A 16027-nucleotide genomic window follows, 5' to 3' on the forward strand; every position below is an offset into this window, starting at 1 on the left:
TCTCTCTCTCTCTCGCTCTCTCTCTCTCTCTCTCTCTCTCTCTCTCTCTCTCTCTCTCTCCCTCCCCCCTCCCTCCCTCCCTCCCTCTCTCTCCACCCTCCCCCTGCTACTCCTACTGGTGTCCTTTCTCTGGCATAAAATGATACTATTTCAGGATCCATTTAATACTAGGTATGACGATGACCTCATTTTTTCTTCTGCCTACCTTCATTTCCCAGCTTCTTTCATATAAGCAGCACTTAAACATCCCCATAAGGCCCTTGCAAACCTGAATGGAGCTGGGACATCACAAGAAGGAGAAGCTTGGATATGCCAGAATAGCTGTGTGGAGCAGGGGCTGTCACCATCTACTTCCCTACACCATTCTCCAAACTGTAAGTTCAGCAGTAATAAAATTTCCCATTGTGTTGAAACACTCAGATATTTTTAATTGATAATATAAACTGACTACACAGACTTTATTACTTATCTGGCAGAAAAAGCTCCTTGTAACACAGTAATCAACTATCCAATACAAAGAGTAATTTCATCTCTCCTTTCATATTATTCTCATGATTTTATGGATCATAAAATTGTCAATGGATAGTTAACAGATTAGCACTGATATATTTTTGTTTTAATGATATTACTAGTTCTATAAAGCTACCAGCATTTCAAATAAATTCATAACAAATAAATGCCATCCCAGCTGGGAAATTCATTCATTGACTCCCCAGTTCAAGCCTAGCCTGGGCTACATGAGAGCCTGTCTCTGAACAAATCAACAAAGAAAACAAGTACATCTGCAACTGGTGTGTAAGAATCATTAAAAGCTGCTGCGTTCCAACACCAAACCAAAGTAGCTCCCTATTCCGCATCAGATCAGTTTCTGCTGATCCACTGACATCCTGCTGACTCCAGTTACTGAAACCTTGGGTGTCAGGAGCGCTTAGCACTTAATTTATACTACAATGAAAGTCACTGTGTGCAGTTCTTGGTGTTTTTCTGTAGTGTTTGTAGATTTTCCTCTTTAATTGATAAAATAACATAGAACCTTACACTTAGGTTCAATAAGGTTGAAGTAAAAATTAATAATAATGAGCTGGAGACATGGCTTAGCAGTTAAAGGCTTGCTGCACAATGAAAAATTAACAATAATAATTAACAGGGTGGGGAGATGGCTCAGTCAATAAAGTACTTGCCATGTAAACATGCAGATCTGAGTTCAGATCCCCAGCACCTATGTTTAGAAAACAAAAAAATGAGGTACAGAGCACACTCCCAAAAGGCCAGTGTGCGGAGGCAGAGGTGATCTCTGGGGTTTGCTGGCCCATCTGGATTAGTGATCACCAGGATCAGTGGGATAGCCTGTCTCAATGAATAAGGTGGAGAGTGACTGAAAAAGATATCCATGGTCAGCCTGTGGCCTTCATGCACACACACACACACACACATACACACACACACACACATACACACACACATACACACACACACCCAAACACACACACAAACATACACACACACATACACACATACACACACACACGCACACAAACATACACACATACACACACAAACACACACATACACGCACATACACACACAAACACACACACACACACTCGTGCAGACACATAAACATACACAAACACATCCATCCAGAATTAAGGCTGTAGCTGACTGAAAGCACTCTTTGATGCACTAGAGTCTAAGGATTTTTTTTCTTTTTCAGAAAGAATCCATGGTCGTTTTCATTAAGCAGTAAGAGATGTACGTGTGACCTTCAGGCATTGGCACCACCCAGTTCTCAGCTGCACCAGGGCCCAGCACTGCCTAGCTCAAGCCAGATTCACATGACAAAGCGGATGACCTCACTAGCAGACTGAAGCCAGCAGTGTGTCCACTCATGTACATCCACTTTGAGAGCTGGAAGCAATCACCTCGACATCTATAGAAATAGCCTAGGTGGGAGCAGAAACCCACCAAACCCCATGTTGGGTATGATTCTATTTCCGGAGAAACCACCGTAATTATTTTCCCTTCTTCCACAGCTTGCTGGATATAAAGTCAATAAGGAGCTTAGAATGTAAAGACTGAGTGAACGAAGCTAAAAATGCCACTTGAAATAGAGAAAACATTTAAAGAACCTGTAACTAAAAAAACTGTTGACCTAAAATTATGCATTCAGATTTTGTTTTCAGTTATTATGGACCTGGTAATTAAAAACAAAGAGAAACAGAGGAAGTGATACAAGCATACCATTCATTCAGTATGGTCACAACCTGCTGATAAGGAACACTGGCCGTATTAGAAGTCTGCTCTTCCAGGCCTGTACTCTGGCACAGCATGAGGAAGCAGTCACCCTAGGGAGACCTTCTAGGTAACAGCAGAAAGACTTGAGAAATGCAAGAAAATAATCAAGCAAAAAGCATAAGTATATGCTTATTTAAAAGGGACTTGCAGTTTGTCCCAACTATTGCAGAGTCTTCAATGGTTTCTACACATTTTTACATTCAAACACTGTTCCCTCCCCAAAATATCGTTTCTAGCATGGAAATATAATTAAAAAGCGCCGCAGACACGCAATTCTCTTCCACCTCTAAAAATAATTATTATAATCTGGAATGCAGTAAGTAGTACTTTACTATGAGCAAATGAGTAGAAGACAATCCTATTTTCTCCTATTAACCCTCCTTCCTAACAAAAGAGAAGGGAAGATCAAGGCTTATGACTGGAGAGCAGAAATACATGTAAGGCAGAAGAGCGTGCTCTGGGTTGAGCGCTGGGTAGCTGTCCTGTGTGAGCTCCTGAATGCAGCTCCTTTGCAGGATGCCTCTGGTAACAGCTTCACAGTGATGGGACAAGGAACTCTGGTCCAGCCACTCCTCAGGGCTAAGCACAGTGAGAAAAGAGAACAAAGGATTCACTGTGGCAAGTCAAAAGTGTGCAAGGATAAAGGCAGGCTTCTAGCTGCTCTTCTGGTGTGGGTGTACACAGTTCACACAAAGAAACAAACCTGGAAACTGCGTAACTAATGAGGGGGACATCGAGGCATTCATAGGAAGGCCTTTGCTGGGGCAGACTCGGAAGATCATTTCAGTAGGCTTCAAGCCCAGTTTTAGGTTATACTCAACAAGCCCAAAGCTGCAGACCACAGACACTGACCAGCATCCACAACCAAAGCCTGAGCCCTTAAAGAAACTAGGAAGATTGGTGCTCAGCTCCCCAGGCTGTGCTGTCATGTGTCAGCTGTTATTTATACTAAAACCATCCTACTTTTAAGTTCTCATTAACTCAAGTTTGTAAAATCATTAGCCAACATGTACAGTCACTAGCCTAAGTTTTCCCCTATGCAGCATGATTTTTCCTGTAAGAGAAATAAACTCGAGATTTCTTTGGCCCTATACTGATGAACATCCCCTAACTCTGACATCTCTATCCCACCTACACAAGTGTTGTGACACAGGTAATACTCCCTGCATGCTTTGTTATTTGGTTCATTCTTTTAAACTGCTTTTTAAATTTTTAATAATATTTGTTTTCTAAAGAAGCAAATTGTTTTAAATCATTAACACAAATACAAAGCTATTTTTTTAACCACCAGAAACCCAACATGTTATATAAATTAGATACATTATTAGAAGGTTTACAGACAGCAACCCATGCACAAAACTGAAACAGATGATGTTCTCACCATGATGCAATATTAAAAATTACAGTTCTTCAGGACCACTAAAAATGGTCTCTGCAGTGCCAGTGGCATGTGCCTTACACTTTGGGGAAAACTAAACTAAAGGGATAATGGCACAGTGCTGGGACGTAAGTCAGATCACAGCATGGATTACAAATCTCAATTTACTAACCTTGGGATAGGATTCGTGAGGCATTAAGAAAGTCTGCCCTAGATCCTTGGACAGCAAGACCCTACACTAAGAGCCTACTATGGGAAATAACCTTTCTCACAGAGCCAGAGGCCATTTTCCTAGAACAGCTAAGAATCAGTGAGCACAGGAAGCAGACATGAAATCCCGGAACAGAGCCAAGCGCATTTCACCTCAGAAAACGACCTCACACCTGAATTTTAATAAGTCTGTAAGTTCTGCAGATAAAATTTTAACAATACAGTCTGATATCAATTTCATATGCTATATTCTAGTCATCTTTTAATCTGTGTTCAAGGAAAACACCTAGTTTCTTTTTCTCTCAATACATTTTGATCACCACTTATTTAATAGGAAACTCACTAGCTTCACACAAGAAGCAGCACCTCATTCCACTCCTTCACCTAACACAGCCTAGCAGGGTTAAGAGCCAACCCAAAGCTGACCTAGCACTGACGGCAGACCAGGCCTCCAGCCCGGGGTCCTCAGCCAGTCCTCAGGCAGTCCTGCTGGGAGCAGCCTCTACTCCATCATCAATAAAAGCCCTCACAACCTAGAAAACACAAACACTGCCCTCCTCCTGGTCTCTCTTCTCTACACAACCCATATCTCCCTTGACTTTGTACCTCAAATATCAGAAAACAAAAGCACAAAAATGAGCGGACATCTGCACAGTTCTGCTTGGCCCAGTAAGCAGCCTGACGAAAATTTCTCAATAACACATTTTCTTAGAGAAAAGCACAAAACTTCCCTTTTGTCTTTCACTTAAGCAAGGAAACAGAATCCAAACACGCTTAAGGCAGCTCTAGCATATTGCACTTGAACCAGGAATATCCTGAAGATTTCCCTACCTTACGCAAGGGAGGTGCAAGGCTCTCTGAGGCAGGGAGATGTCCGGCTTGTAAGTCACATGAGCTGCTGAGAGAAGTCTGCAGCAAGTCTCCAAGCACTGACTTCTAGGCTATTCTGTGTGTCTGGTGGACCAGCTAGGTTAGCATCCCCTGGGAACCAAGGCAGAACCCTGACCCTAACCCATGACCCACTCAGACCTACGACTTCAGAATCTCTGATTTAATGCAAACTCTCAAGTCATCCACTACATGTTCAAGTTTAACAAGCAAGAAACCAATGGTCTTAGGTGATGTGACATCAACACCCTGCCTTCCTCCTCCATGGTTGAAGCACTGCTTTTTAAAAACTCAGGAACTGAAGACACCAATGAAAGTCCTGTTAAGAAGTGGCCAGCCCCAGTGACAGCCTTCTACAGCCCAGAGGTTAGCAGGGAACCCAGACAATCAGCTCCTGTCTGCAGCAGGCAGCTTTAATTACTGCAACACAACACCAGAGACTGCACAGGCCTTCAGCCCCAGCCCCAGATCTCTGCAAATGTCTGACAAGGTACAAAGCAGGGTTTCACACTGCCTCTTCCCATACTGCCTCTCAGGCTGCTGGCTTCATGACTTTGATTTATCTACCCAGTTGTCTTGGAAATTCATGTTGATGTATTTTTATGCACAAAAATTAAATAAATAAAACAATAAAGGAAAAGGAAGCACGGGCAGATTTGTCTGACCTGGAAATGGCCCGAGCCCCCTGGTCCTGGTGGTTACAGCAATGGTAACTTTGTTCTGCTCTGTCTGTTACGGTTCTTACAGCCACAAAGAAAGCCCTGAACCCATCCATGTTCCATACTGCTCTCTCAACATACACACAAACACGTCCACACCTCCCAGCATGTGACTGAGTCAAGGCAAAGCTCTGTCAGTAGCAAAGGACATTAAAGCCCCACCAGCCTTTCTGCAACAGCCTCATGAGACATGAAAAACTTGGATCCTTCACGAAATTCCAACACTTGTAGAAAGCAAGGTTGGAAATAGCGGTTTAAAGGAAAAAGGTAAGTACCCCAGGGACAGGAAACGTGTTTATGTCCTGACACCAATGCAGCAAGCAGAGCTTCTTTCAGCAAAGTGAGGAAGCTTACAACGTGCAGTAGGAAGAGGCACGAAGACCTTCTTCCTTCAGGTTCAAAAGGAAGGAGCCCAGCGGCAACCAGCCACTGCCAACTTCCCAGGCTTCCCAGTGCAGGTCATTACATGACTGCTAGCCTGCTCCTCTTTCTTAAGGATTTAAGTGTTTTTCCTTCCTAATACCAATTTCAAAGTTGTTCTTTTTATCCCACGGACAGGTACTCTGTAGGACAGTCTTAGAGGTGCTTCTGACCAGGACACACCAGACCCAGCTCCAAATCCAGTATATGAAATGCTGCTCACCACCACAATGAGTGGGAAGGCCAGGGCACTCAGGGGTCTTCCTCGCCTCCTCAGAGCAGCCGTCTTTAGCAGGACCAGTGGCCTGTACTTTATGTTTTATGCTACACATAAAATAGTACAGTGGGGGCACAACTCCTCCCTTAGCAATGTGTTACTGACAAGCAGATGCTGCCTCAGGGACAGAAGCCCAAAGGTAACACAGACCACAAAAGGCTGATCTGGAAGGACCACCACAAGCCAGTTCCAAGAGAGCAGGTCAGGACGTGGAGGGACACTGCACCCACAACAGAAGCAGCAAGTCAGAGGCTGCGAACCCCAAGTGCAGCAGACGAGTTGCTGGAACTTGAATTCTGCTCCAATCCTTAAAATAAAATCCACATTATCTGGGCTCATCTTTGGTTCTGTAATGAATAAACCATTCTAAAACAAGACTTTTCCCCAATACCTTCAAAGTAAGAAATCATTTTCATGATATAAAAGCACACACTATGTCAATGACACATAGCTTAGCCAAAAGACAATTCCCAATTTGCAGATAGATGATGGCAATTTAACCGCTGTTAACTGCTGTGTTAAAGCAATGAGCCACTGAAGAAGTCAGTGCCTAGACTGATGGCTTCTGAGTACAACTTACAGATTTGTGCAGAGAATAAAACACAAGGGATGTGTGATTCAAGAGAAAGGGAAAAGTCCTAAGGGAATTCCCAGGGCCCTTCTAGAGCTGAATCTCATCTCTAGAGCAACCACACCAGGAGACCCACCACTCATGAAGTAAGAAGTGGTGTGAGGGGGACAGAATACAGGATTCCAACCCACTCCTATTTACAAATGAAAAATGTTTGGATATAAATACCTTGTTGAACATTCACTAAAGAGGGAAAGATCATATAAAATGCCAAATCAAAATAAACTCACAAATAAACCACATAAATTCAAAAGAGCAGAACCACTACCATCCTAATTAGAAATAAATCAAAATGACAGAAGACACCTGAGCTCCAAGTAAGTCTGCTCTAGGGCAAGCAGACTACGCCAGAGCAGGAGAAACCAGGCCTGCCCTGAGGCATCCTTCCCTACCCTCAGCATCCAAGCAAGCATTGCCTCCAACTCTCAATGTCATATTCCGTACAGTGAGTGAGTGCTGGGCATGGTAATATATACCTGTAATCTCAGTACCTGAGAGGCTGAGGCAGGAGGACTTCTTAAGTTCAAGGCCAGCTTGTGTTACATAATGAGCACCAGGCCAGATAATGCTACATAGCAAGACCTTGTCTCACAAAACTAACTAACCCTAACCAAAACAAACAGAGCAAACTATGTTTTATAGTCTGTAGTCAGAATAGAGTCTCTAGAGCTCTATTCTAGGACTGAGACTAGTAGCAGAAAGCCCCTTAAGAGAAATCTGCTCAATAAGCATCTCTGTCTGGCCTGGGTGGAGCCTTAACTTTCCAGTTTTGTCTGGTCTGTAACCTGGTGGCAGATTCACCTTATGTCCTGGTAAAGAGTTAGGCAGAATACTGAGCTTATTAATGAGATGATGAATTTTTCCTGCCTGGAATCCCTGCCCCCTAGTACAGTGCTTATGGAGTGGGCCAGAGACACGTGGTTTTCTGTAAGTCTCCCCACTTCTCTGAAGAATTCATAAAAGCAAGTGTAATAGCTCCTTTTCTAGTATCTCTTTTCTAATCACGCTTTCTGTAACATGTTGGTTGCCAACACTGTGGGCTTTGTTACTCTTTCTTTAAAACACCCCTCCATGTGTCTGACCTCCATGCTGGCTCTAACAGGCATGGCTTTGTGGTCTTCTCCTTCTCCCTCCATGCTCCTCCATTCTCCTCCTCAGGGTGGCTGCTTGCCCTGAGGGTTCTTCTTCAAATTCTAGTAAAATTGTCCTAAAGCTTCTATTTGGGTCCATTCTTAAATTCTGTTATGGATGAGACTAAGAACCCTAAAAGGGACCCCATTTTCTCCAAATCAAACCTATTAAAAAGTTGTTATCTAAAACTTATGTTATAAAAATACTGTTAGCAAATATCTGAAAGTTGACTGAACTATTGAAATGTTATTAGCCAAGTCATTTAACATACATGCCTGGAATCCTAGAATGTGGAAGGTTGAGGCAGGAGAATTAAAAGTTCAAAGCCAGTTTGAGCTACATAGTAAGACCCTGTCTCAAAATATTAATTAAATTAAAACCTCATTAATTTCCACAAAAAATGCACACATAGTTTTCCAATGACCAGAGAAGGCATTCCCCATAACTTTCTACAATTGTATTTATTAATGTCCCCACATCAAAAGAGACAAATGGATGATCCAAGTGGGATTGTTTTCTTACCATTTCGAGACACATCAAGTTCCACCAGCTGCATGAAGTTAGCTATTTCTGGCGGGAGCCGCTGAATTTCATTATCACTAAGTCCAAGTTTTCGTAATTTGACTAGCTGGAAAAATTGCTGAAAGAGAAAATAGTTTTACATCGGTTTCGTGTATATCTGTAGCATAGTCCTTTGAGGTAACAGAAAATTTCAAAAACTAATGAAGAGCACACCAGTGTCTGTTCCCTGGTTTGGGGAGTATACTGTGGTCATGTGAAGATGTTACTATCGGCATAAACTAGGTACAAAGGACCTCTACATACAATTTTTGCAAATTCCTATCTATAACTATTTAAAAATAAAAATGTTTGGAAAAGTAATAAGCAACTTCATGAGACTAAGTCTCTATTTGTTTCCAGTAGATTGTCACATCATCTATTTATAGAAAGTGATGTTAAAGCTACAAATTAACATCCATAAAAATAAGTATAATGTATTTTTAAAGAACCTTAAGGGAAACTATATATAGGTAAAAATTTAACATATTCACTATGAATGCAATATCCCAGAAATGTGTGCACCAAATGGAAAAACAGTTCTGACCAAGAATCAAAAGTCTGCATTGAATGTCTCCACTGACCACGACATCTTCTATTTTCTCCTACACCCTTTAGAAGCATAGTCTAAAAACAACACTAAATGTTTAAAAAGAGACGGACATAAATATAAACATGTGGAATAAGCCTATGAATACCACTGACATGAAAAGCAAGGAGCAAAGTAGATATGCAACAAATGCTTAAAGCTTAAAAAATAAAACAGTTAAAGAACTGATCTTCTGTTCTCTTCATAACCAGGCAAGAAGAGTTAAGTGCAAGCAGAAGGGTTTTGAGGGCTGGAGTTAGGAAGCCCTGACAAAGCCGGGGGACCCAGCCAAAGGCTATCAGTGAGACCACACTCTCTCATCTGGAAGCAACCAGCATCCTGGCATGGGCATGACTTACAGACACCAAGTGTCCCAGAGAGATGCTGAGGTGAGAACCCTACCCATGCACATGGAGTTCCTACGCATGTCGACCTCATCCACTTCCCCAAAGCACAGATCTCTAATTTGGCCAAAGCCTAGATTTTCTGGACACCTGACAAAATCCTGCAATGTGCAAGAAGGAGAGCGTGCAAACACACATGGCGCACTGCACACACATGTAGTCACATGTGCAAATGCAGGACTGCACCATATGCATGCACGGGTGCACATTATGGGAACCAAAGAAAGCACCAATCAGAAAGTTTATCATTCTCAGAAAATTCAAAATGAAGCAATATAATAACATAAAAAGAAAAAATTAAAAAATTAGAAATAAACTTGGAAATTAAAAACTCCTGTAGCATCTACAGAAGAATCCAAGATAAGTAAATAATCTCAGAAGAATGAGATAGGAGAATGGGAGGGAAAAAAAGACAGGAAAAGTAAAGTCCATGTAGTACGTAGTTCAAGGACAGAAAACATAGGCAAGTGCAGAACATGGCTTTCTAGTTCAATAAGGTATACCATCTCGACAATAAAGTGAATGTGTTTGGATCTAAAACACAGGCTCGGGATTTGAACTCTTGTTCCCCAGCTGGTGCTGGTACAGGGAGGGGCCTGTGGAAGGATTAGTAGGTAGAAGCCTGGTTCGCTTGCTGGCATAGATGAGCTCCAGGCTTTGCCCCACTTCTCTACATGCTGGTCCACCGTGATGTGAACAGCCCCTGCCTTGTACCCAAACTACCACTATGACCTGCTCCCACCACGCCTTCCGCACAATGGTCGATGGAAGCCATGGGCTAAGTTAATTTCTCTTAAGTTGATTCTGTCGGATATTTTGATCATAACAATACAAAAGAAACTAACACAGAATGAAAAAAAACACAACTAAGGAATATTGTAAAACATCAGAACTATTAAAAAATATGGATTTTCAAACTTCTAAAGAAAAAACAAATAAAGGAGAAAATCATAACAAAGAGTCTGAAATCAGAATGACACTGGGCTCAGCAGCAAACCTGAAAGTGGGAAGTCAGTGATGCACCATCTTAAGAATTCCAAGAAATCACTTTTTCCCCAAAAAACTATACCTTGCCATGTTACCAGTCAAATATGATGACAAAATGTTCACATGCATGATCTTGAAAATTTTATTTTTTCCTGAAACTTTCCCAGGACTTTATCAAAATGCAGATCTAAATTTTAAAAGAATTATATGCTATTCAGGAAAACAGAATCAACAAAATTCAGAAAGACAAAAGGAACTGGCAGCAGAAAATATAGAGTTTCCCCTCTGTGCGCTGAGCAGCCACCTGCCTACCCTGAGCAGAGTGTGCAGGCTCCAGAAATTCTGGAAAAGAAAAATGAAGACACATCTCAGGGATTATCTGGTGTGTTAAGAAGTGTCAAGAGAGATTTATAACTCTCAGACTGTTTAGTGACAACTTAGGAATAGAGAAAACAAAATAAGCAAAAGGGGATGGAATTGTTAATCCCGGGGAATATATAGCATAAGAAGATATAATGATACTATAAATATAAAATTTGGTCATGAGGAATACTTAACAGTCATAACATTATCACATCCATACTGATGAAACTGTGTTATGTCAATACTAGAAGAACAAGAAACTATCTGCACTGAAGCTCCAATTTCCACAAAAGGAAATCTATAGATAGCTATAAAGTGGAACATGACCAAGCTGAGTCATTAGTAATATGGAGGCTTATCAATAAAATAGCCAGAGCTGGGGATTCTCAAGACCCCAGGAGCAGGGAAGAAGGCAAAAGGCTACTGTCCTCCACTGTCACAGAACTTGGCTTATTAGAACTGTCAACTACTTGCACATAGCACTTTGTTAAAAATAAAAGTTGAGTTTACAAAGGAAAAAGCTTGTAACCAGATTACAGGATGTTCCAAATGTGAAATTTTGTGAGGTGATAACACTTAGTAGTCTTTTCCTTTTACTGGTAAAAAGAATGGTATTTATATAATGATGCAGGAAGGCATTTCCAAAGGCATTACCTTTTGGAAAGCAACCTTTGGAAAGGTAATACATTAAAATAATAACAATAATAATACTAAGAAGAAGAAGAAGAAGGAGGAGGAGGAGGAGGAGGAGGAGGAAACAGTGTGTTGTAAATAATTCATTATTATACAAATAATGAAAAATGACTATTATAAAGACAATAGGACCTGAAAGATTTACCATGCAAACATCATTTCAATGAAAACAAACCTCCAGTTACTTTATGTGAAAAACCACATGGACTAATGTGAGCTAATAGGAAGAGCACATTGGGTGGGGTGGGAGCACATCATACTGATGCTAGGTGACAAGAATACTGCATGAAAAACTTCTTTAAATAAAAAGGAAAGATGTTTAAAATAAACTATGAATCTGAACAAATGGCTTCTACAAATTACTATATGATAATGAAGAAAGTGCTCAAAAGGAGGCTAATCCTGGGGATTTCCTTAACCATACACTTGAAACTTAATTTCTTAAGAAAAAGTATGAAGTTTCTTTACACTAGTGTACTAAAACATTAGCAAACACAAAAGCCATTGAAAAGTCACATATGTGAATAGCTGAGCTTATGCCAACTGTTCAGAGCCTGGTGTTTTCATGTGTTTACTCAAGCATGAAAAGCTTACTTTGTTTTCCAAGAAAGGCATGATAGGAAAACTACAAAAGCCATCACCAATTCCACACATCCAGGAGCCATTCCACCATAACACAAGGAGTCAGTCCATAGGTACTTGGATCTGCAGTAAATAACGAGAAATGAGAGCCTACAAATCTCCACCTCTAACAGAGTTCATAAGAAACAAATACAAGGTTTCATTCTACATGTCAAAAGCATCCTCAACTACAGCCTGTCACAAATACTGCTTCAGTCAACTTGGGAAGGCACATACAAGATGTAATGGACCAAAGCCTGGTGTTCACATGTTTTAAATTGCCTATGTACATGATTAAGGCAACACCACTCAAACCACATTAAATCCTCAAATTTTCAGCTTCTTAGATAGAGAAAATAATTCCTAAGCTCAGTGAGGGTAGATGAAGAATTCCTGTAACTGTCTTAGCATAGAGCAGTCTTCAGCATAGAGCAATCATGTGATAGAACACACAGACACTGTTCTTCAAAAGTACATGTTGGATTACAGTTCACTGACCCACTTAGAGCACATTCTATCTAATTACATGCAGCGAAACCCCAACAGCCTTGGGTTGCTACTCTAGACCAGGTTTCTTATAGCCATTATTGTTTTTAGTAGATATAGAGTCTTTAACTGAATAAAATATTTTTCCTATTCTCCATTCAACAATATAGTTTCACCTTTGGGTAATGTCAATACTTCTCTGCTTTTAGATACAGACAAAGAAAATTTCAGTTCTAAAAGAGTAAGCTGCCCAAATTTACTCATAAGGCAGAGAGAAATGATTTGCATGAGTTCACAAGGAGCCGACAGTATAAAGGATGCCATAAACCTCTGAAAAACTGACTGAAGTAACACCAGATTTACTCACCTCGTTTCCTTTCTTGAGGCAACCTAACCCTTCACCTCAGTCTTTACCTTTTTGTATTCTGCATAACTTGAATCAAATTCCTGCCTCTGTCCCCATCAACTTAGATTCCTTTTTGATCAACTACCAATAAAGATATGGCAAACCAGTATTATGGTAAACCACTGTCACCAATCTTATTCAATACAGTCCTGGAAGACTTGGAGCAAAGACAAGAGAAAGAAATTAAAGAGACAAATAGAAGGGCAGAGACGTCAAAGCCTGTTTGCACATGACATGCTCCTATACTTAAAAGACCCTAAATACCCAGAAAATTCTTTTTAGAAATATTTACTTTATGTCATATTATGTGTATGACTATACTGCCTACATATATAAGTACACCTATGCCGTGCAATGCCCAGGAAGGTCCGAAGAAGATGCTGGATCCCCTGGAACTGGAATTACAGACAGTTGTGAGCCACCATGGGGGTGCTGGGAACCAAACCTGGGTCTTCTGCAAGAGCAGCCAGTGCTCTTATCACTGAGGCATCTCTCCAGCCCTAGAAAACTCTTAAACCTGATATACAAGTTCAGGAAAGTAACAGGATTCAAAAATCAACATACAAAAATCAATAGCCTTTCTAGACACCAGTAATATACTTGGAAAGAAAGAAATTATGAGGGAAAAATCCCACCCACAATAGCTTCAAAAACTACCTCAAAATAAACCTAACAAAGGAGGTAGAAGACCTCTACAATGAAAATTCTAAAATTCATAATAACAAAAAAAATGCAGATAAAAACCTCTTTAAGATTGCATCTTACCCCAGTCAGACTGGCTAAGATCAAGAGAACAAAAGACTCCAAATGCTGGAGAGGATGTAGAGAAAGAGGATCACTCATCCACTGCTGGTGGGAATGCAAACTTGTGCAACCACTATGGAAAACAGCGTGGAGAACCCTCAGAAAACTACAAATGAACCTACCATTTGACCCAGTTATACCACTGCTTGGCATATACCCAAAGGACTCATCCTATTGCAGAGACACTTGTACATCCATGTTTGTTGCTGCTCTTTTCACAATAGCTAAGAGATGGAAGCAACCTAAGTGTCCCTCAATTGATGAGTGGGTAATGAAAATGTGGTGCATCTACTCAATGGAGTTCTACTCAGCAGTAAGAAAAGATGACATTTGCAGGTAAATGGATGGAACCAGAGAGTGTTATACTAAGGGAAGTAACACAAATGCAGAAAAGCAAGCGACATATGTTCTCCCTCATTTGTGCACCCAGGGTCTCAGAGATCCACCTGCCTCTGACTCCCGAGTGCTGGGATTAAAGGCATGCGCCACCACACCCGGCCATGACTATATAAATTCTGATGTGACACCAGGAGCCAGGAAAAGGGAAAGGATACAAGGAGGTAAAGGACAAGAAACAACCTGAAAGGGGGACAGTAGGGAACAGATGTTCCCTGAGGGAGGTGGAAAAGTGGAGTATTCGGCAGGGCCATGTTGTGGGGGAGGGAGGAAGATCAGGAGAGGGAGGATGGTGGGAGTCCGGTAGTATTGGGGGGAGGGTGGGGATAATGGGAGCACTGTGACTAGGGAGGGAGGGAAAAGGGGGGCCAGATGGGAGAAAAAAGATTAGAGATGAATGAATCTTGGGGGGCCAGAAAACCTAGAGGTAAAAGTGATGCCCTCGAACCCCATGAGAAATGCACATACATCTGAACATCAGTGCACATGTACACCTGGGAGCTGTTTGGCAGGGAACACAGTGCCAGGCACAAGAGACCTCCCTTAGAGTGGTTGGTGAAAGTGGTCCAGGAGGCTCCCAAAATAACAGAATATTGTCAAACCTCTTGGTTATCTACCAGAACTAGTAGATAAAATCCTACTATAGAGGAAAGGACATACTTAGGGTACAGGACTTGAAACAATGGAGCAGGAACAGACCTGGAAGCCTTCTAACTGAAGTTCGGCTATCATAACACTAGATGATGATATGCAAATTTCCAAGGGAGAAAAACAATCAATGATCCAACCCAGCCTAAAGCCTAATAAACATAATGACCAGCACAGCAAACCACCTTTATTGGTGCAGTAGTGTCACTGTTATCTGGGGGGCAAACGACAGCTAACTACGTGGACTTTTTAAAGCCCTCTCATGGGAAGGAACTCATGGGTGGCACTGTAAACTCAGCCAAATACACATGGCAGGAAAGGACATAGATCCTAGAGAAAATCCTGTCTCTTTCATATCTCTATAGACAAATGAAACTTACTATATCCTAAATACCGATACTTATAATTACAGACAAGCATACTGTACAGCACTCATCAAAGCAGCTCCTTTTTGCAATGGATGGAGGCTACTGCAGAACTGCACATCTGGTCAGACACAGAGTACATCTGAGAGATGCCCAAGAGGTGACACATCTACAGTTCAACCTCTACAACCAAGGCTCATGGAACACAGTGGAATAAGGGGTAAAGAGAAAACTCCCTCAACCAGTAAAGCATCCTTATACAACAGAGTGTGATGCACACAGAAGGCCACAACTGGCCAAAAGAATAAGACTGTAGAGTGTAATATAGGAGTCCTATATGGAACCTCACCAACCCATGGCTCAGGGACCATTGTGGAAGAGGGGACAGAAAGACTGTAAGAGCCAGGGCTGGTTCATGAACACATTGCCCAAAAGTGATTTATTCCTCTTGGACTTCTGAAGAGCCATGGGCTAGCGCAGGGCACCCTGGGAAGAAGGGTGGAGCCTAGTCTGGGGAGAGACTGGAACGAAAGGATTTGGCACCATTCTCTGAGAAGCAGGGAAGCCGGAGCAGGTGAGCCAACCTGCCCTGGGCCCTGTGGGGTGCTGGGGGACCTCACAAGGCCCCCATGGACCCCTCACAGAACTCTGTGGGGTGAGTGGGCATGCCGGGATGTGAGATGAGGCAGACTGTGGGCAAAGCGGTCCAGAATGGCAGGCCAAGCCATGCAGAGCTGGGTGCCGGGTATCGGGCGTTC

General features: G+C 41.8%; 1 protein-coding gene across 1 annotated transcript in view; it reads right to left on the bottom strand.

Moving 5' to 3' along the window:
• Nucleotides 1-16027, bottom strand: part of Lrrc1 (leucine rich repeat containing 1) — a 145903-nt gene that overhangs the window by 70150 nt on the left and 59726 nt on the right. Inside the window, exon 2 of the mRNA XM_008836528.3 lies at nt 8472-8589. Within this exon, the coding sequence (XP_008834750.1) occupies nt 8472-8589 (118 nt within the window). The remainder of the gene's footprint in view (nt 1-8471; nt 8590-16027) is intronic.

This window comes from Nannospalax galili, unplaced genomic scaffold (assembly GCF_000622305.1).
Source record: "Nannospalax galili isolate Female #2095 unplaced genomic scaffold, S.galili_v1.0 scaffold930, whole genome shotgun sequence".
Taxonomy (NCBI): domain Eukaryota; kingdom Metazoa; phylum Chordata; class Mammalia; order Rodentia; family Spalacidae; genus Nannospalax; species Nannospalax galili.